This window comes from Erithacus rubecula, assembly GCF_903797595.1.
Source record: "Erithacus rubecula genome assembly, chromosome: 3".
NCBI lineage: Eukaryota > Metazoa > Chordata > Aves > Passeriformes > Muscicapidae > Erithacus > Erithacus rubecula.
The window spans coordinates 89,596,571-89,619,415 of record NC_136689.1 but is presented as its reverse complement, the minus strand read 5'-3'; the positions used below and the strand labels follow the sequence as shown (position 1 = coordinate 89,619,415).

At 42.7% G+C, this 22,845-nt stretch overlaps 1 protein-coding gene across 1 annotated transcript in view; it reads left to right on the top strand.

Moving 5' to 3' along the window:
* Positions 1–21,912, top strand: part of PARD6G (par-6 family cell polarity regulator gamma) — a 64,143-nt gene extending 42,231 nt beyond the window's left edge. Inside the window, exon 3 of the mRNA XM_079302760.1 lies at positions 19,153–21,912. Coding sequence (XP_079158886.1) covers positions 19,153–20,012 — 860 coding nt within the window. The 3' untranslated portion in view covers positions 20,013–21,912. The remainder of the gene's footprint in view (positions 1–19,152) is intronic.
* Positions 21,913–22,845: the final 933 nt, after the last annotated feature.

Here is a 22,845-nt window from a genome sequence, read left to right as displayed (position 1 = left end):
GCAGTAGCTTCCTCCTGATGGCTTGGAGGCTGTCAGGGAGGAAACACTTTACCTGGCCACAAAAACCCACTGTCCTGGGAAAGTGGGGAAAGATACAGCAGTGGGTTTGACGTGCTGTAGCAATCCTGAGGTCAGGCTATGGTCATACCATGGCATGGCTCATGGCAGCCTGAGAAGATAGAAGCAGGGACCAATTGGATTAGCCACAAAAGCTAGATGGAACTGTAGGCAAAAAGTCAACCCAAATTCAAGCTTGAGTACAGTGGGCATTTAAAATTCCCAGTCTGAGACCTAAAGGTGTAGCCTTGAACCATGGAGGCATCCTAGAATTGCTTATGGGTTCAATCTGTCCTTTCTGCAAAACTACCAACAGGCTGGATGTGATCCTCATTACTCATATCTCTGTTCATAGCCCTTCTTCAGAACTTAACAGTATGGATACTTCTTACTGCCTCCCGAATGTGTTTTCCATATTGCTTTTTACTTTTCATGGTGTAAACAGAGAAAAACTTTCACACTGAAAGTCTCTTTGTGACTGAAATGGAATGTAACACTAACATGAGCCTTCCCTTCTCTTAGGTTGCTTCTTCACAAGCAGAATTGCCAATAAAGTTCAGTTGAGGCAAAGTTGCTTTTTGGGTTGAATCCAGATTGTCTTCAGGCCTGTTCTGTCTAAACTTGGAAACTGTGGAATGTTCAATACAGTGTGGCTGTCTTCCAGACAGCAGAGGGCCAAAGCAAATGAAAATGTGTGATTGAAAATTGTGAAATGCTTGTTCATATGTATGTTTGAACATCATTTTCATATATATATATATATGAATGCAAGACATTGCATTATTTTTGCAGGAAAATTTTGAAGGTTGTTTACAAACCAGTGCTTTCTCTGCTTGCATTTTCTCTTCCACAAGCTTCAATGATCTCCATATTGTGATTAGAATTTGAAGACTCAGTGAACCAAAAATTTGGGTCCAGTCACTGCCCTGAAAAAAGTCTGTCAGGAGAGACTAGGCAGAGTTGCTGCATGAGCAGAGTGCAGCAGGCCAATGGCTGACAATTTGCTTCTCCAAGCAGTTCATCTGTCAATGGCCCTGTTTGTTATTGGTGTGGTGATTGGGTTTTTGTCTCCTCAAGCTTTCTGTTGTGTAGAGCCAGCTGCTAGAGTGTTGCCTATATTAGTACAACCTGCAGTGATCAAAAGGAGTTTGCTTATCAGTCAGGAGCATCCTGGACAACCTAGTCTCCTGTCAGGATGAAAGAGCTGAGGGTGGAGTTAGTTAGCAAAGATCAGGTTTGTCCATGGGAAGCTGGCAGCATTGGAGATTTCAGACTGGGCCTGTTGGGTGGGTTTGGCAGAGCTGCACTATGGTACAAATCAGCCACCCATGAATAGGCAGAAATGAGATCTGTGTGTGTGTTACAGCTCAGTAATGAGCCAGCTTCTGTTCTGAGGGCCTCACTGCCCTTACTCAGGAGAGATGTGGCGATATCCTCAGGTGTGTTCTTTCCCAACACTGGGTAGCAATCTGGCTTTTATTTGGATTGTGAGCTTTCATGAGAAGACCCACAGTGTGTCTACTTCCCCTCTCCCCATTTTGCAGCAATTAATTGAGTAAGAGTAGGACAGAGCTGTGCTCAGCCCTGGCTGGAGCAGGTGGCATCCATTTGTGCATGCTGCAGGATGTTAGGTATGTTCTTGCAGAGGCAGTCCCAGCTTTGCCAACTTTGACTCTCACTAGGATACTAGGGACTGTTTGCCTGCATTTTGTGGTCAGGTTTGAGTTTCATGTCTAAGATACTTTCGAGTGGGCCAACTCCAGCTAACAGCTCATGGCTTAACTTCTAAGGGACCTGTAAAAGTAATACAGCATCTAAGACTTAAAACATCACAAAACCAAGCCTGTCCTAAAATGAAATGACAGATCATAATTTTTGGAAGCCGAAGTCTGTGCATGCCTGGCAGCTCAGTGTCAGAATCCATATAGCAGTCTGAGCCCTGACAATGACATTTGGGAGTGCAATACCATGACACAGAGTACACCTTCTTTTGCACAGTTGTCCTCTGAGAGGACAGGGCCACGTCTCTCCTCTGGTATCACTTCCTGCCCTAACAGGCATTGAGCAATGTTTTTCTGCATGTCCCATGCCTCTCATGTTAGTTGCTGGTCATCCTTCTGCAATGATTCTTCATCCACAAACTTTAGATTGGTCTTCTAGATAAACATCTATGCTAATGACACACAAATTGGTGTGGTGTTTCAGGTGTTAGCTTGTATTTGGAAGTCCTTTCCCCGGTAAATTTTCAAGTCTAACAGTAAGCAGGAATTCCATCACTTTCTGCACCCCACTGACAGCATGACTTCTGATTAAAATTGTTTGAAAGATGTGATCTGGAATTTTTTTTTTATATTAGAATTGCCAACAGTGTGCAAAACCAGTACAAAGGTTATAATACCTGTAAATTTTAGAGCTAGAATCTCTTGGCTGTATTGCTGGCAGAGAGAGATAACAAAGGGGAGAGAGCAACAGTTTTCATACTTCATTAGACATGTGAAGGGGGAAAAATAAAAATGTTGGAGGAGGGAAGAAGTCTGATACAGTAGTCTTGTCTTTTTTTATGTGGCTTTCCCTGCTAGAGCAATAGAAAGAAATTTATCAGTATTGATCTTATATAAATTCCTAGAAACAAAATAATTTCTCCATCATTCTGAGTCAAGCTCCACAGTGTAAGAAGTCTGAATTTTCTTGCTGTGCTTGGCTGCCTTACCTTGCCCCTAGACTCCAAGGCTTGATGCAGAAGTTGAATTTGGAAGCAGTTTTGTCAGGTGGTGGTGCTGGCTGCTGCTGAGCTGATGAAAACTGGCAGTAGAGCTGGCAAAGCCCCCTGTGACAGGAATTGTGGTTCAGAGTTTCAGCCAGTTTCAGTGACAGCTTAGTCATCTAAAGAGAACTTGCTGTGCAAACATTCTGCCTAAACCAAGTTCTCAAACTTTGCAAGTTATTCCAATTGTAAATGCTTTATCAAGATGGTCACTTTCATTTGTTTACCTCCATTGTAATGTGAGTGATTTCTTAAAATGGGTGTAGTGAGAACACTATTATAGAAAGGCAGGCTTTCTCTTGAAGAGTCTGCAAATAATTATGGTTGGTGATAAGTGTGTGTTGACAATTAATATCTGTGTGAGTGATTAATTCAACCTGCAATAACTGCAAATGCCAGTTAGGGACACTTCAAGTGTGCTGCTGCCCTATGTGCTGATACCTCAGAAATGGAAATCTGAAAGTGAATTTCAGAAAACTGTTTCCTCATAAGAAGAAATGAACATGGGTCTTGTAAGGCTGCCTTCCTTGGGTTTGCTAAGACACAGTTTCTTAGAACATAAGGATGAGAACAGTTGACTTAGAACATAAGGATGTTTGAAGTGCCCTCACAAGTGGGTAGCAGAAAGTTATTATTTTATTAAAAGAAAATGAGGCTCTTGCAAGGCTTTATTTTGTGGGTTTGGGATTACAGTGTTAAAAACCTATGACACCTTTGTTTCTGCCTGTTAACTGTTGGCAGCTGATAGGGCATGGAGTATACGCTGTGAAGGAGATAAAACCTGGGGCCAAACTGTTGTGCCTTGCTTACTTAAGGCATCTGAAAATTCCAGAAAGGAATAGGAAAGAATTTGTACTCATGGTTACTTTCTTCCATTTGTGACCTTAAGGAAAGCGTCCTAGAGACTTCCAAGAATACCCACAAATAAAAATGCTTGAAATGATGTGTATGTAGTTTATTGTCAGACTTTTAAAAAACTTTTTAGGGAGGGGCAAAAGTGACAAGATATGTCTCTTGATTTCTGAATCAATGTAGTGGAAGGGGTTTGCATCCTCATTTTTTTGCAGACCATTTCGAAAACGTGCAGTTGTTGCATGTGATACTTGCTTGTACAAGTGTCCAGCTTTTTAGAAAGCATTTCTGTAATGAAGGCAGTTGGCATGCTTTGGAAAGAATGAATCCTCTGAGGGTAATAGATCTGTTAGAAGTAGACAAAAACCAGCTTAAGAGTCTTGCTTCATTAATACACTTTCTCTCAAGTGGCTGCTTAGTGGTAATCTCACATTTCCTAGCCAGCCTTTGGTGTGAACATTCATCCTAACTCTACCATGCCATAAACTTGGCTCTGTGCTGTTCCCTCACTGTCTGCTTCAAAAGTGCAGTCGATGCATCTCCATTACTCCTTTTTAAAAGTAAACTTTCAGCTCAAGTTGTGAATCAGTCATGTGCAGAGTGTATTTGCCATGAAGTAAGAAAGACTTCCTTAACTGCACTGCTGAGTGTCTTTAGCACTGCTCATCAGGTAGCACAGGTGTGAATTGCTAGAGCTTATGGAGTAAACTGATGTGTTGAGAACCCTTAATTCCTCAGTTTATTCTTAGCCTTAGCTAGTAAATACGTGCCACCTGGTACAGTATTAACCATCTCATTTGACACATAAGCAGCCCCCTTAATTATTGAGTGCCTTGTTTATTGATAACTCCCTCAAAACTCAGTTTGACCAGTACAAAATGGGTTGGGGTGAGTGCTTTGTCTGCTTTTTCCTCACTAGCTTGGTGACACTTTGCAAATTCTTGACGATGGTCAGCTGTAGCTGCTGAAATGCCTAAACCTTCCTCAGGCTGTCAAAATCCATCAGATTGACATCTCCCTACCTTGCACCTGTCTGTGCTGAGCTGCTGTGGTTGCTGTCCTGTGGGTGCCCTGTGCCACCATGCCTGGCTCCTGTTTGTGAAGGTTTCTTCCTGCTTCCCAGAGATAGGAGAAGGTGGCAGCCGTTCTGACCTTCTGCATTTCCAGTGTCCAAACCTTCTGTTCTGCTAAAGGCCTTGCAGAGATCAGGCAAGGACAATATGGTATTCAAAAGAATTCATTGCTTGGTGTAGTTCTAATACCTAGTACTTTTCCTCAGTGATTGGAATAACTTTTGAAGATCTCTAATTTTCAAACATATTAAATTGTAAATTACTTCTGAACTGAAAGTTTTATGACCTGTGAATTGGAGATTCGCTGTTGGCCACACTTAACTAAAAGTACTGAGACATGAGCTTGTTTAGGCTGGCAAACATAGCTGCTGCCTCACCAACTGGTGACATTATTTCCTTCTGGATATTCCCTGTTGGCCTGCAAGTCAGTGCCAAGGTATATAGAGTGACTCACTCCTTGTAGTGCTTCCAAGATGGAAATTCTAAAGTCTAAGCTTGAAGGTGACAATAGTAATATTTTTTTACTTGTTAGGCTAGGGGTGAGCCCAAGGGGACACATCTATATCCAGCTCCCCAGCTAGCCACTGCCTTTTGCTTACTGAGTGGATTTCTGTGAGGCTGGCTTTCTGTGTGGGAAATTTGCTTGGACCGGCTTGTAGTTTTAGGGAGGATTTTATGTTGCTGTTTAGCAGAAAGCTCCCATTGTGAAGGAGCTGGGGCTGACGCTGCATAACATGAGGAGTCTCCTAGGCAGCATCCTCCCACAGCCTGCCAGCCCGAGAGCACAGCCCTGCTGCTCTGCAGAGCACGGGGAGAGAGAGCCCTGGGAGCTATTGGCTAACGTGGTTATGGAGTTAGGAATCTCCTCCTCACTTCCTGTGGGCTGTGTAACACAAGAGCAAGACTTTTTAATTAACACAACAATCTGAAGCGAGCAAAAGAGCAGAGCTCAGCTAAAATAGTTTTCCCAGCTGTTCGGGCAAGCAGATGATGTGAAATCTGGCATGTTAACTTTACATTGGCCTTTGACTGATCTGACATGAGAGGCATAAAACCAAACAGGAGAAATATGTGTTACAAATGAGATTCTCCCTTCTATTGACTAGCATTTTGATCTCTGTGATGCCTAGCTGGTCTTGAATGCCTGGCCACTCTTTCACTTTACTTCAGGTAGTCTTAGTATCAGGATTTTCCAGAATTTTTTTTTCCACAGACAAACAGGTAATTCATAGCCACAGCCCTTTTCCCAATTCTCTTTCTTAAACTTTCAGTACCATATCTGTGTATTAAAAAGTGGAGACCAAGTGTTCAAGTGGATTCCTTTCAACTAACATATCATTTGATTTGCCATGGTCAAAGGCCTGACTTGTGTGAAATGAGCTGGTACAGACAATGGCAAGATGAGCTGTCTTGTGTAGAGTTTTAGCGTGGTGATGTGGTTGTTAGATTGCATCCATGCAGAAAGAAAAACTGGAGCTGAGCAGATAAATACAATCTGCCTGGCTAAGGAACAGAAGCCCAGAAAACAATCCTACTATTTTTTTATTTATTTCTTTTCCTCAGTGCAGCTCCCTGAATTAATGTGGTGTTAGCTGCTAAGCTAAGGACAGGTGTTGTTAACTTTGGAACTTGTTTGACCTGTCTCTTTGATGCTCTATCTGTCCTTCAGCATGGGAGGAAGCTCTGGGATCTTCCCAGTTTCTGCAGGAGGTGCCCTGCACTGATGCTTGTACAGAACAAAAAGGTGCTGCACTTTGATTCTTGGTCACCTTTAAACACATAAAGTGTTATGTCCATAACACTTAACATAAGCACAAAGAAAACTTCATTAACCCTGAGAGTGAGTTGTTGGTTCTTAATGTTCATATGAACACTGCAGCTGCAAAACTTTGTCATGCTGGTAGACTGTAAATAAGATGTTCTGTTAGCTAATGTGTTAAAATATAGCACAACTCAGTGCTGAGTGTTTGTATCCCTCTCCAAAAGCATCTTTGCAAGAAGGCATTTTACTCACAACAACCTCTTAGCCATTGTTTTGTTTTATATAGCTATTTGTCTTCATTTTTCATGTCTTTGGAAAGTTTTTCCTCTGAAGTTAGAACACATCATTGAATAAAAATTCTTGTCTTGGTCACCATTTGGCTCCTGTTGTGGGAATTAAGTATGGATTTAGTAATACCGCCTGATCTTATTATTAAAGATCTTGCCAATTTCTGATGCTGTCTAGCAATTTAAGTGAGGTGAGGAAAGACAGAAAAGAACACTGGGCTTTTGTCTAAAGAGAGCAGAAGGTGTTTTTAATTCATTCTTGTTTCATGCGGGAGGTGAAGATGTGATCAGGCTGCTCACAGTAGAGCCCCTGAGGGACTGAAGGTGGAGAAAGGTCTCAGAAGCAGACACAAGAAGTGGTGAGCCAAGGTTACTACTGGTAGCAGTTCACTGTCTCTGGGACACAGCCTGTGTCCAAGCTTGTCAGCTTAACAAGCACTTGCCTTTTGTATGGAGAGGATGCTTGTGTTGAAAGCATTCTTGGAAACAAACTATGCAGTGTAATGAAAATAAGTCCTAACATACCTCATCTGTTCTTTCCTGCCTTTGAACGCTGCAAATCCCTCCTCTTTCCTTTAAAGCTGCTGGGCTTTGCATAACCTCTGATGTATTCTCCAGGTTTTTAGTTTAACCATTTTAATGGGAGCTAGTCTCCCATGAACAGTAAACTTTTATTTTTAGCACTTCAGGATTCACAGATGAAAAGGATTTTATGTAATTAGTTCTCTTGTGTGGGATGCTTTTGTTTAAGGTGTCTTTTCTGGAACTTGAAATGGTAGTAAATCAGGAGGAGCAATTCCACCCTAAGGAGTTGCACAGCAGTTGTCTGTCCACAACTTAATTTTCCAGCTACAGTAAAATTCATGTCCTAACATGGTGCACTTAGAGCAGGGATCAGGCTATGAAGGCTGTATGTTCTGTCAGGTAGATGTCTGCCCATAGCCCCCAACAATCAACAGGCAAATATGGTAATGACTCAGTGTTGGTATCTCTTGTGAAACAGGAAAGCTGAGATCATTAAGGGAATTCCCAGTGGCATGAATACTGGGTGTACCCGTGGCATTGGGAACCTCCGTTCATTGTGGCAGGAGATTGTTAGCAACAGAGATCCGGGCTGAACTTGAGCAGTGTCTGTGTTTAGCATCTCTGGAGCAGCCCTGCCAGTCAAACCATGAGCAGAACTGCCATCACTTGCTGCTGCTTCTGGCAGAGTTACGCTTTCATTCAAAAACATTTGTTTGGCTAGAAGCTGTAGGTCTGTATTTCTGTGTTTGGTGTAACTTTTCTGGTAAAATACATGGAGTAACTGGTGCTCCCAGGAGGCATGTTGATGCTCACAGCTGTCAACATTGATACTCATTAAGGGAGCAAAATGCTTGCATGAGGCCTGAACTATATCAGTAAAAATTAAAAGTTTTCTTACATTTGAGCCGGTAAATGTCAGCTTCACTTGCCATGTGTCATGTTTTGTTCTGATATCGTGGAACCTGATCTAATACTTTAATTTATGAATAATCACTTCCTGTCTGCCACTCCCTTGTTTATATCATGTGCTCAAAGGAAGAAGCACTTTTTTAAAGGAAAAGTGCATCAGCCACGAGCTTACCACACTCACATAATGATGGAGCATCTCGAAAGTTGGAAAAAAGAAGCCAGATATTAAGCAGTGTAAACATAGAGGATGTACTTGGGATTTTTTTTCTCCTGGTTATTTTTTTTTTTTTTTCAGAGTTGCAGATCAGTACTTAATGTTCTAGGAAAAGAGAAACTTCGCATTCCAGTTAGTGGTCATCTCTGGAATAAGTCCCTGAAGTATGCAGGTGCTGTGAATGTCAGCAGATCTTGGCGAGTCTCCTCAGCTGCAAAGTTTGCCCAAGCTGCAGTCTTTAATTAGTTTGTGTACATAATTGAGTAGATCTGTAGCCAGTGATGGAGAAAGGAACACAGCATTATAAAAATGTTACAGAAATCACTTAGCCAGTAACTCTACAGAGGTTATCCTTCTGCCTGAATCACCATGATCCTTTGAGCTGCTTCTGTGTAAAACATACAGCTTTTACTGACAGAATTGGGGATGAGAGTTAAGGGCCTCTTGCTTTCTGATGGCAGCCAGGAAAGGTTATTGCTAATCTAACATTAAAAGTAACAAGTTGATTTTAAGCAGTGGAAGCCACAGTTCTTGCATGTTAGGCAAGGCTTCGTTTCTGTCTTGAGGAAGAGGGGTGGGGACGTTGCTGTAACCCTCTTGCTTCATGGTGTTAAGGCAGCAAAGGAAACGAGGAGGTGACGTGCTGCCAGGTAAGGCCATCACTGCAGCGGGGGTTATGGCAGCCACATAGTAATGTGCCATATATGTGTACCAGCGTGAAGACCACAGGGATTACGATAAATATCACACTGAGAGCCTGTGAGATAAAGTTTTTTTCTTTAAATAGCTACTGTTGTACTGGGGAAAAAAAAAGTATTGTGGAGCCTCTCCCTCCACCACGGTAACCAACATGTGCTTGGTTCTGTAGGGAGGCTGTCCATGGGGCAAACACAGGTAGTCCTGCTCAGACTGGCTTTTTTCCATCCCTTCCTTAGCTTGTGGGCAGGGGCTCCGGTACACCAGTAGCAGCGTTCATCCAGGGGCAGCTGTGCCCTGGGGATGTGGTTGGCATTTTTCCCATTTCCCAAGTGGGGAGTTCTTCCCAGCCTCTCTGTAGAGCAGATCGGCTCTGCACTGCCTGACACACGGCTGGGCCTCTGCAGGCGTGACTGAGCTCCAGAGAAAAGTCTCCTTTGCTTCTGCCCTCATGATCCTTCAGGAAAACTCTGGCTTTGCACTCTGCAGGCTTTGCAACCTGTCCTCAGGAAAGAGGGCTACCTGGCTTTTGTTGTGTTTATAACTGGGGAGAAGACGATTTCCATGTGTGAGCTGAGCAGCCATGTCCTCCGAAGGGGGAAGCATGCCGGCAACTTGGGCAAGTGTTACAAATGCAGTTTGAATTGTAATACACTGGGCTCTTGACCTTGCTTCTCCTCTGCATCAGAAAACCGAACATTAAATATATTTATACAGGAGGTGTTTGCAACTTTTCTGTTTTTCCCCAGCAACACTTTGAGATTGCTTGTCCCCACTGAGGAGCCCGCGATTTTGCTTCACTCGCTGGTGCTCTTTTCAGTGCCGTCATCGCCGGCCGGGCTCCTCGGCGTGGATGGGGCTGGCTCACACCTGCTTCTGCCAGGGCTCGGCGCCGCTCCTCCTCCTGCCTGCCCCGGCCTGCTGAGCCTGGGGAGCAGGGCTGGAAGGCGTGTCGGTGCAGGGCAGAGCCGCCCGCTCCCGCCCCAGCAGCACGCCGTGGATAAGCGCTCTGGGATTCCCAGAGTCCCGGCAGGCATCCCGTGCCCCCGGGGGCCGCAGGTGGGGCAGGGGCTGCCAGCGCCGCAGGGCCCGGGGCAGCCGGGAGGCTGCAGCTGGCGGGGCTGGCCGCCACCGCTGCTATCTTGTGACTAACCTGGCCCGGCCGGCAAAGCTTGGGAGACTCCCAGAGGTCGTGACTTGAAAGACAAGTGTTGTAATTAATTTCTTATGCCACGCTTGTTTTGAAGCCTTTTTAATTCCATGATAAGAGGCGGAATCTGGACTTCGTTTGCAATCCGCTGGGTTGGAGGCAGGAACCAGAAAAGCGCTTTGTGAAGCGCTGCAAATGTTTTTCTCTCCCTCCCCCCTTTTGCGGGATATGTTTGGTATTATCGCACCGCAACAGTGAAACTATCAAAACATTATTGTGTCCTTTTTTTGAAGAGAGAAAACACATCCTTAGAAAAAGTTTTAACTGCTTAAAACCACATCTTTCTCTGAGAAAATGTGGTAGCAACTTCAGAACACGCCATGATAAAGAGAGTGGAAGAGATTGCCATTTATTTATTTGAGACTTATATTTTCATTAAATATAAACTTCTCCACAGTTTGGTGATTTTTAAAAAAAAAAAATTACTGAGAATTTAGAAGAATAAGTGAAAAGGCACTTCCTAACTTGCCTGTCTGAACTAGCTTGGGATGAATAAGGTGTTACTCAGCAGAAGAATGCGTGAGAAAGAATCACTGCAGAACAGAAAACATTCTTTTTAAGAGTATCCTTGTATGTCACAGATTTAATGTTTGCAGGAATTGAATGTCTGTATTGCCACCTTTGATTAAGTGCTCCCAGTTCTGGTATATCTTTTCTTTCCAAGAAGAAAAACTGCTCCCATGCTACAGAAACATGATTAGCAGTTAGTTGAGCACCGAGTAATAGAAGAATCTTGATTGTTATCAGTTTTGCTTTTAGCTATGGAGAGAGGATCACCCTAGACTGGAGAGGAGGAGAGCACCTGGCAGAGAAGGTGTACATAAGTGGCAGCCAGTAGCAGAAGGGAGTGTGAAGTACCACACTGGGTTAGGATTCCCTCAGCTGAGCCACAAGCTGTGTTAGCTGGGTAATAGAGGTCCTGCTTTCCTGGTGTGGCTCACCTCTGCTGGCTGTTCAAACGATCTTTGATGCTGATCAGGTTACCTCTGAACAAAGGAAAAGGCTGTGTTTTAATATTTTTATCTGTAGGGTGATTGTTCTGATCAGGTTCAGTATTGCAGCCCTTAAAAATAATTTATTTCACCTATGGCTGTGTAAATAGTCTTGTCATGCAAATACACCACCTTTATTTTGTGCTGCCTTTCCCAGCTACATTTGAATCTTCTCCTGAGACTACTCTAAGACAAAAATTTTGTTTCTTTTCAGAGATATAAAATTTGTATTCTGAATTCATGTGATCCTGAGGTGATTTTTTTTTTAATTACTTGTGATTTTTCCAAATATTGCACCTATGAAAAATAGAATTATATTCTCCTGCATTTGCTCTTTGGCTCAATCTGTAAACATTTCATGCCTTCCACAGTTTGGACTTGTGCAAGAAGTAATATTTTCTACTACCAGTTGGGAAATTTTATCCATCTGATAAAATTTGTCACTTTTTGTGTCATTAATGCAATTCTTATTGTATCTGCACTGGCTAATAAGACTAATTGTAGTGTCTCATTTTGCTTTGGATAACACATACGTATTTTCTGTTGGAAGAAGTGATTCCTTTAGTGCCTGTTTGAGGGAGCAAAAGGTGCTCCCCTCAGTTGCCTGGTCTGAGTGAATAGGACAGTGTTTGCAGGTGAAAAATTGAGTGGTTGAAGTAGAACAATTAAAGGTTACTTTTTAATAAATTTAAATCTTTAAGTTTATAATGATGACTTGCTGAATAGATTGTATGAAATTACCAGTTGGAGAGGGTGGTTTTGAGGATGATTTTTACCCCCCTCCCCCAAACATCTTTGAATAGGATTGACAGCTCTCCCATTTTGGTACCTTCAGCTGAGTGAACACAGTTGTGGATGGTTGCTGGGAGTTGGACACACGATGATAGGTTTCTTTTGCCAGGCCAGCAGGAGAACTGTTTACAGGTGATGCTGTTGCCCTCTGCATGTGTCACTGATCCAGTACTGCTGCTGGGTGTCCTCACTATCCTGGGAAGCCATCTCACCATCAAAAACTCTTGGGAGCAACTGTGACCTGGGATGAACATTATAATGATCGATATCTTAGAAGTGCAGCCGAAACATGACTGCTCCCAACTTCTGACTGACCTCCCTCCCACAGGAAGTGGGAAAGATTAACTAATACTTTAAAAAAAACCCAGCAATGAAGCCAAAGCTCAAACCCCACAATTTTCTAGTGCTGCAATAATGTAATCTTGGCAGAATGTGGTTAGTGGAAAACAACAACAGGAGAAAGGCTGGGGTTTTTTTAATGTTTTAGGATAGAAGAGAAGTCACATACCAAACTTGGAGGAAGGAAACCCTGACAATCCTGGTAATCACTACCTGCACTTTCACTGTAAAATCTGGAGCCCTGTAGCTGGCTTATGGGACAGTTTGGAGGGATGGGTTTTGATAATTCTGAGGACAAGGATAACTTTTGGAGGCACATGCCTGGGTGCTTACTTATATTTGGTAGCACCTGTCTCTTTCAAAGGGTCACTTCTTTGAAGGGGAAAACTTGCAGGTCATGCTTCTGCTCCATTGAAGCAGGGCTGGGAGTCACAAGGGGCTCCTGTTGGGAAAGGAAGAGGTTCAGCAAGGGAACAGTGGCCTCTGATGACAAGCAGTGAGAAGTGCAGGAGGCCACACGAGTAGCGCAGGCTGCAGTCCCAAGGAATGGATTGTCTCCATTCTCAAAGCAACCAGCTTAAAATTGTTTTTTATACATGTCTGGCATAGTAAAAAGACTGAGATAAATGCTTTTCTAGTTTTGACTGCTGTAACAGGCTAAATCAAAGAACAAAATAACATTTACCTTCTTGAAAGAACGTAGGATATTGCAAGTTGGAACATGTTGGAAGTAGAGATACATTTGTATTATACATCTGTGTTAGATTTTAATCTTAACCTACTAATGATCACTTCCTAAGTAGGAAGGCAAATTTATCTCTCTAGTACTAACTGTATCACTGGAGAAAGAAGGGTGCCTTTTGCAAAACTGCAGTTTATTAGGCATAGTTCCTGCTTCAAAAGTCCTGTTGAATGTTAGTGATAAACTGTAAGATCTAGGTGGTCTTCTAAATGTTGATGAGATTATGTCCAGTTTCTTCTGATACAGTGATATGAGGGGAAAGAGAGGAATGAGTATCTGTGTGTGGGTCTGTGCATGCATGGGATACATTACTTGATTTTTGACAGAATAGCAGATACAGCTACTTTACCTACACTGTGGGTTTTTTTTTTGTTTGGTTCACCCAGAGGTTGCTGGCAGCAGTATGGCTGGATTCTTTTTTAATATTTTTAATATTCCTGCAACACATACAATGCAATGTTAGCATTCAGATAACCTTCTTTCTCCCACCATTAAATACGTTGATGAGCAGTATTGGTACTTGTCCTCCCCCCAAGTCATAGTTAATTTTGTATCTGTTTCCTCTTAAATCCCTTTGCATGCAGTCAGCCTTACAGGTCATAAATGAGAGACTGTCAGCTTATTTGCTGCCTGATTGCTTTCACAAATGCTTCTGGTGTTGATCTTTCTGAGAAAATAGAAAGTGATTGCAGTTTCTGTCAAACATGGACAGTGTTTTGTAGCCAGGACACAGAAAGGTAGAAGGGTTAAACATGACACGTTCCCTTGAAGTGGCTTTATGACTGCTGCTAATTTGAATTCTCAGTAATAGAGATCTGTTGGATGGAGGGGTTGCCCTTCACTATTAATGACTCATTGGCCTCCTTCCCAAGCTGCCTGAAGTGCCGCTCTCCCTAGTGGAAGTAATTTTGTCTTTGAAGTACTTTCCAGAGCTGTCAACTAATGTTCCACAGTTCCCAGAGGAAATAATAAGCCACGAGTGCATGTACACTGAAAATATAGAGTCTGAAACGAACTGTTCCTATAGGAGCCTGGCAGTCTGCTTCTCTGTGGAATTCAGCTTGTTTATACAATCTTATCTGGCTAAGCTTTGGTATTTTATCTGGCAGGCAGTTCCTATGAAAAGCAGCTGTCCAAGCAGTGGGAGTGGTGCTCCTGGTGGTTTTTTCAGAAGGTCTATAATTTCTTGTTTCATGTAAATTGCAGAAATACAATACTCTCTTGGCTACAACCAAATGCTCTAAGCAGTTTTCTTAGCCTTGTAAATAGCCCTTTAGTATGCTCTGCTGTTATGTCCTGTATGACTTAACAATAGGATTCGTGATGCCCACTAGGAAGGTGTAAGGTATTCTGTAAAGCCACAGTCTGACTACAGAATTGTTAGAAGAGCACCTCAAAGTTACAGATTTTACTGGTATTTTTTTGTACCACCACCATCACCATTGTCAAGAAAGTGAGCACAGTCTCTGTCTCTGCATTAAGAGATCTGTGCATATATCTTCTCTAATCTAAAGGTCCCTATAGGTAAGTAGGTAGTGACAATGCTGTTAAAAAAAAAAAAAAAAAAAAAAAAAAAAGCACAAAAAACCAAAAAAAAACCAACAAAAAAACCAAAAACACCCCACCAACCAAACACATAGTAACAGAAAAGACTCAGCAAAAATACTTCAGATTTTGTGTAACTCATTGATAGAGAAAATGTTTCTTCAAATGTGATGAAAGCTGCAGCTTTTGGGGAAAAGAGCAGCTATTCAGTGCCTACAGAAGAGTTTGAGGTATTTTTTGTGTAGCTTTCGGTTGCAGAATCAAGTAAGAATTGAAAAGGTCAGGAGTCTTTCTCCAACTGTGGTAAATTATGTTCCTCATCTCTTTTTACAGGAACGGTATTTTCAGCAGGAAGCAAATTGTGGGCACAAGTAACATTCAGTCCAAGTCTTTTAAAGTTTAGTGTTTATCCAGGATTATCCATCCAGTTTGTAATACATCTTATCTGAAAGCACTGCACCTTGTAGATTAAAGTGATCCATATAATCTGGTGTATTCTGGAAAATGAGGGATGTATTCAAGACCTAAAAGACTAATACTCCCTCTGTCACTTGTATGTAAGTAACATTTAACTCTGGTCTCCTTTGAGACATAAGAAAATAAGACACCATGTAAGATTCAGTGCTCTAAGCTTTGTTCAGATGTGCCATTTGATGACACTTCTCATGCAATTGTACATGCAGAGTTCTCTAGACCCCTTTTGCAAAGCAAAATTTGATATTGCAACAAATGAAAAATGAAAATTTAGCTCTGTCTGGTTCCATATGGTACAGTCTGCTCTTGCCTGGGACATGGCATCAAGTACAGTCCATTTCTTTAGCTGAAGTGGCATTCCTGCTTGAAATCCTGTATGGTGAGAAACTCAAAACCTCACAAGCTGCTGACCTTCATTAAAAGTGTGTCATCATAAATTATGCACTGATACAGTTTCTTTTTCAGCCCAACACATGCCACCTGAGCAGTTCAGTACTGGAAGGGGGGCTAATGTTGTGTGATCACTCCATAGTTGATAAAAGTGAGTGATGCTGGCTAGCTTCCCCCAGTTCCCTTGTGAAGAAGGAAATTTTATTTTCATTGTGGCAGGGACTGATGACTTTCGGCTGCCACAGCAACAGCCAATGATGTTGAGATACTTTGCTTTATTCCTGCAGCAAGAGCATTGATTCTAAATAACATTGAGGTGTTGCTGTTTCATTCTACAGGAACTTTTGTTAAATTTCTTTTTTTTAAATTTTAAGGTGATGTCTCAAGTGAATGTAACTGCTAGAGAGCGGGTTATCTTGAATTCAAGTGATGTAATAATCCCTGCATTGTCAAAGAGCATGCATTCTGAACTTCAATTTTTTCTAGAAAATAAAGTTAACTAATATTTTTTTCTTAAAAGCTCTTCAGAAGCTCTCATTTCTCCAACCTGTAATGGTTTTTAACAGGCTTTATCTGTTAAAATTACAATTTCATCTTCCTCATATAGAATCCCATTTATTGTCAGAGTTGGAAATTACTGCTTGGCACTATTATAAAAACAAAAACTCCAGTCACCAGCAGGATGTGGACTGCATTTTTTAACATGGTCCAGCCCTGTAATACTAAATCCTAGAACAGTCAGTGGTCCCACACTGAAGGTAACCTGCATCACTTGTAATCCCTGCTCATCCCTGGTTTATGCTTGGAGGAAAAAGTTAGCATTTTTGTGGTGAGATGGGCTTTTTGTTATTAAAGGAGGTGGTTGTCTTGAAGCTGTTCAGAGGTTAGGAATGCTGGCAGTCATCTGGGGAGACTGGTTGGTGGGCTGAGCACAGGTGGGAAGGTCACAGGCACATAATAACCACTTCTTTTGTGCCCTTGCCCTGCTAGTGGTTCAGCTCAAGGGAGGTCCTTCAGAAACTACTTATGTCTGTTAGAAGGGCCATCACACTTCTGTGACTTTGCTACTTTATCATCACAAACTTGCATCTTGTGAGGATTAACTCTCTAGGTTGTTGTTGTTAATTTAAGGGAAAGAAAAGAGTTTTGTCAACAAATATTCACAGATTAATTTTCTGACAAAGCTTTTGCAAGTCTGCCCTAAAGTAATTAAGTGTTAATGTACTAACAGAAAGAGAGAGGGAGATAACAGCTACCAGAATGCTTCCAGGGGAATAGATGGCTAACCTGGGCATGTGTTTCGTTTTATCTGCAGTGCAGTGAACTGTACTGACCTGCCTAATTTTCTGAGTCTTTAAGGAATGTAGGTTTTGTTTTAATCTTTTTTGCCAGTACTCCCAGAGACAGTCCCAGAGACATGCATAAACCCATGTGTAATTTTAATTGGCATCTTAAACTGAAAATTTGTGATAAAGGTTCTCTTGGACATTAAGGCACAGCACTGCTATTCTACAGCAAACTATTTCAAGTAAGGAAGTATCTCTTGTACACCCATACTTTACAAGGAAAAATATTTGTTGTGAACCTTTGGAATCATTCATCAGAAGTAGCTGAATGTAGATGGTGATCTTGTTGATGGAAGAAGAGGAATAAGACCTGGCTTTGGTTGCAGTAATTGGCTACTGTACTGCAGTCACTGCAGTGACTGTTCACCAGGTGGATTTGAGAAGGTGCCATCTTTCCACAGTCGTTGTTTTGGTTGTGAATACCCTTCCAGAAACCACTTGGGAGCTTCTTGTGTTTGGGTGATTTTAAGGACGTCCAATCCTGTGCCCCACTGGTCTAAATAACACAATAGGGCCTGTGCAGCTGGTACAGCTCTGAACGTCCTGGGAGGAGAGAGAAGAGGTGAATGTGGAGTTAAACACGACAGATTTGTCCAAGGAGCATCTTGATTTCACAGAAACTTTTCTTCAGGATGACCTTCCAGATGCCTTGTGATGTCCTCAGGGTTACTATAGCCAGTGTGTAAATAAGTTTTAGGAGAATGCAGAAATAATCTTTCTAAAGTCTTTAAATTATTTTTTCCAGCCCAAAGGACTATGTAGGATCACTGCATAACTGAAACTGGAAGGGACCACCTCTGGAGCCCAGCTAATCTAACACCCTGCTCCAAGGAGGCTCAGATCAGGTTGCTACTGACCACTTTTTTTAGGTGTCCTTTAATTAGTGTAACTTAATGTCACTTGATTGAAGTCTGTCAATAATATGTCTTCAAAGTGGGCTTGAAAATTTAAACCTTGCAAGACATAAAAATGCAATTATAAGCTTGTTTTTACTAACACCCTTTTCCCTCCACCAATCTTTGTCAGGTAGAGGTATTGTCTTACCCTCTCCAAACATTTCTATGCAAGGTTAATTTGTCAGAGAAGCAGCGGCACTTCTGAAATTGTGCTTTGTATGGTACTGCTCATCTTCAACAGGAGAATAAACTGAAAGTCTGTTAGTTTATCTCCTGGTGAAATAACTTTCCAGCTAGTGCAGGTTCATGTTTAAAATATGCACAGTATTTTTATGGTGAGATGCAGTGATGCAATTTGCACAATAACAACTTCATGTGTTAACTATTTTTTATGCAAAGCACAACATGAATTTCTTATCTGGAACGACTTAGTTTACTTAGATGAATTAAAGGTAATCACTGTTCACATGCCTTTGAGATAACTGCTACAGAGACTGAAATATTTAAACAATTCCTTAAACTGCAGGCCCCAGAAAGACATTTTCCTGTGAATCTTGCTCTCAAAGGCAGGAGTGTGTGTGTGAATCCATGTCCATTCTGTGATCTTTAGCATACCAGACTGCTTGCTTACACAGTGCCTTTTGTTGTTTGTCACTCTTAGCACTTTTTATTGCTGTCAAGTTCAGCTGGAGTAAAATACTCCAGAGAAAAAAGTGATGTACCAAGAAATGCCTATTAACAACATTCCCCTTACTAGAAAATCCTAGGCTGAAAACACATCTAACTACTCTCTTGCACTCTTGCTTTCATGTTTGTAGGTAAGACTAAGGCAGTGTATTGGGTATTAAAATACTCCCCAATCCAGACTTTTAGGTTAGGAATGCGTATTTTGCCCACTTGAGAGCTATGTGTAAAATTACAATCCAGCTCTGTGAAAATACTGTCTCACGTCCAAGATGGTGTATCAGGCTTGCAGCAAGAATCTGCCTTCTGCACAGCTGACAAAAAGAATTGAGAATCAGAAGTCTCTTTTCTCCAAAACATGGAAGAAGTATGGGGAGTCATTGTAAACAATTAATTCATTCTGAGTGTTGTGCTGATGGACATAAACTGAAATAAAGATTGGAGTAAATGGAAGAATTAATTTAATTTTCCCCATATTAGTATTATTTTTTCATATTATTATGATTTCCATATTGCCATTAGTGCCTTCACTGAACCGACTGGAGAAGGAGAATGCCCTGCAGATTGAAGTACTCTGATACATTGGTACTGTTTCTCTTTCAGATGAAGTGGACTACAGCAATTTCGGGACCAACACGCTGTCGAGGAAGAAGAAGGCTCTGGTGACACTGCGCAATGACAACCTCCGCCGGCGTCCCCACATCAACATTAGCATGCCTCACGATTTCAGACCAGTGTCTTCCATAATCGATGTGGACATTCTCCCCGAAACACACAGGAGAGTGAGGCTGTACCGGCACGGCTGCGAGAAGCCGCTGGGGTTTTACATTCGCGATGGCACCAGCGTAAGGGTGACTCCTCACGGGCTGGAGAAAGTGCCCGGTATCTTCATCTCCCGGATGGTTCCCGGGGGCTTGGCAGAGAGCACGGGCTTGCTGGCTGTCAATGACGAAGTCCTGGAAGTTAATGGCATTGAAGTAGCAGGAAAGACTCTCGACCAAGTCACAGACATGATGATTGCCAACAGCCATAATCTCATTATCACGGTCAAGCCAGCCAACCAGAGGAACAATATTATTCGGAGCAGTAGGATGTCTGGTAGCTCTGGGCAGTCTACAGACAGCACTGCGAGTCACCATAGCTTGCCTACATCCCACGTGCTGCAGAACTTCCACCCCGATGAAATGGAGAGTGACGAAGAGGCTGACATTGTCATCGAGGGAGGTCTGGAGCCACAACATATTCCTAAACTGCACAGCCTTACTTCCAGTAGCCTCTCTCGAATCAATGGCAGCAGCCTTAGCCACAGACTTCAAAGGGACCTGGTGCTCAACAACAGCTCTGGCCGAGAAAGCAACGGCAGCATCCACAAATTGCTCAGTTCCTTAAAAACTGATCCCCGACACAGTCTGGTTATCCCCAGAGGAGGTATCGAGGAGGACGGAACAGTCATTACACTTTAGTAGCAATTTCTGCAATTCTCCTTACAGTCTTAAGTGCCAATTGGGACAATCGACTCATGCAATACGTGCACAAAACAGGGAGCTGATATTCTCACAGACCTCACGGGTGCAGAAAATTGTTGCGTTCTAGGAAACGTGGCATCTGGAGTTAGACATAAAACTGTCATGCACTGCAAAAATTTGTCAGGAAAAAGCCAGAGTGCAAAACCTGGTTTATGTCCCAGCCCTGAAGTGAGAACACAAATTTGTTTTGGTTGGTATAAAGCTAAGCAGTCTTACAGGCTACCCATGGCAGTGTTATATACTCGGATTTGAAAGCATGGGTAGATGTATTTATACATGCATGTATATGAATTAGATTTTAATAGTAACAGGCATGTCTATTTGAAGTGGAACCTGGTTTTCTTCTAATACCAGCTAAGGAGAGAGTGCTTCTTAATAACCATCCCATCTTCTTCTGTTACATACAGCCCTTCCGCCGACTTGTTTACACCGTATTCTCAGCGTTATGTCTAATCCAGACGAGCTCTGTGAAAGCAGCCGTTTCCTCCTGCGGTGGTAACAGCGTTCGGGGGACGCTGCAGACACATTTTCCAAAGCAAACGGCAGCAATCCATATCCATGTAAACCCGCGCGTTTCCCGCAGCTGCCGGGCCACGGGCGCCACCTGCCGGCCGGCGGGGGCACCGCGGCGGGGGCAGCGCCGCTGCCGCCTTGTATTCGCTCACCATATTTATTAGATCATACCTCCTTTTTTGATTGCTTTGTTTTGTTTTGTTTTTCCCCTCCCTGCATCATCTCTGTTTTTTTCAAAATCATGATTCGTGTGAGTTTTTAGGCGTGAAAGCCTCGGAGCTGACACAGGTCCTTGCTGTACCTTTGGGGCAACCCGAATCCACAACCGAATCCACAAGGTCTTTCCTTGACAAGGAATTGCCCTACGGAGGGGAGGGGTGCTGACTCAAGCCTAACTTAGAATAGTTATGTTCTTTTTGGACTCAACCAGTAATAAAGCTTAATGTCTACACAGGAGTTCTGGAAAGTTGAAATATGTTGGATATTTGTGAAGGTCAGACACCTTTGCTGGGTGGCCAGGTGGCTAGTGAGTGGCCAGTGGCTGTTTGAGTCAGTACCCGTCTGCTTCTGGAAACACCATCAGTTTTATGAAAGTGGTCTAATCAAAAATATTTTGTTATATCTTGATCAGTGTAAGGAACAAAATATAAATGTTTTAAAATGTATTTTTCTACTTTTAGCTTGTGTCATTTGCTCTTTGTTTTTAACTTTGTAGTACATTAAAGCTTTTTTTTTTTTATATGGTGGAATAGACATTTCTTAAATATTTTATGAATATGAAAATTCAGGAGTCTTGGTTTGGAAAAATTGCATTCAGTTTTGGAATCTGTGATGGCTGGAAAAAGGACTAATTCATTGTTGCTAATTTAGAATACCTGTGGAACAACCAGTCTTCTGCTCATGGTTAAATATCTTTGGGACATTGAACTTAGTTTATTTCTTTTAGATTTGCTTTAAGAGTTTATTTTAAAAGTCTTTCACTTACTCTAATTAAAACTTTTCTAGATATCAAAGCAGCTATAGAGCTGTACTTATTTTTCCCAGCACAGTAAGAATAGAACATTGATCCTGTTCATCTTAAAACTGTGTTTGTACTTTACCAAAGGTTTTAATAAAAAAAAAAAAAATCTGATTATTGGTGCAGTAAAAAAAATGAATAGCTGGATATGCTTCAGTCAATCAGACCATCTTATCTGGTTACACCTTAAATAAGACTACTTTTATGAATAAGTGGATTTGTCTGGCTGAAGTTACTCATTTTACCTTAGTTAACTGATGAAAATGTGACCTTGTCTGCAATAAAATGTTCACTGTCTTACTTCTACTCTGTATTTTTTTTTTTCCCTGTGCCTCAAGCATTTTATGTGAAAGTATCTCCCCTCCCTATGAAAACGAGGTACCTGGTTTAGATGGCTCTTCAACTTTGGAACCATTTCGGTGCAGTGCTTTTTCCCAGTGCTGATTATTCTGATTCAGGTTCCTGTTATTCTGATTTCCATGGGAACCAGGTAGCTTTCTACCCTCCCGACAGCATGTCCTGCTGCAGACCTCTGGGTTTTGAGGGGAAATTGTGCTGCTTGGAAAAAGGCAGGATACCTCTGGCAGCCACTCCTGCCCCCCTGTGCCTGCTGGCTGCCACTGTCCACAGAAAGCGTTCCAGTGCAATCTATCCAAACTTTTCCACCACCGCAGAAGGGAGGAAGCGTAACTTATTTCATGCACATGTACAAATTACAAACTGAGAACAGCCAGCTATTGGATCAGCCTTGAATCCAGCACTTTGTGAAATAACTTTTAAGGCTTGCAAACATTTTGTGCAGCTTCCTCTGGGTGAAAACGTACAACCCAGTTTCTATTTTGAGTGCCCTGTAGCCGTAAGTGAAGATATGTTGTACAGTGTCCACTCACAGCGAGCTCCTTTCCCAGCTCGGGCCGCGGAAATGCGGCCGAGCCGCTCGGCTTTCACAGGTGCGGGATCCCACTGCCGAGCGGGGCTCTGAGGGAGCAGCGGCACGCCAGCTCTCGCTGAAGGCCGCATCCCACACAAACTCCCGCAGCGCCGCATTCCTGTCCCGGTGCGCGGCAGCGCCAGCTCGGAGGCGGCCGAGCCTCACTTTCCTCCAGGCAGGCGCGATTCCCTGCCGGAGAACCAGAGCGCCGGGGCCGGGCCGCTCCCGCCCCGCCCGCTCCCGGTGCCGGGGCTGGACCGATCCCGCCCCGCCCGCTCCCGGTGCCGGGGCCGGACCGATCCCGCCCC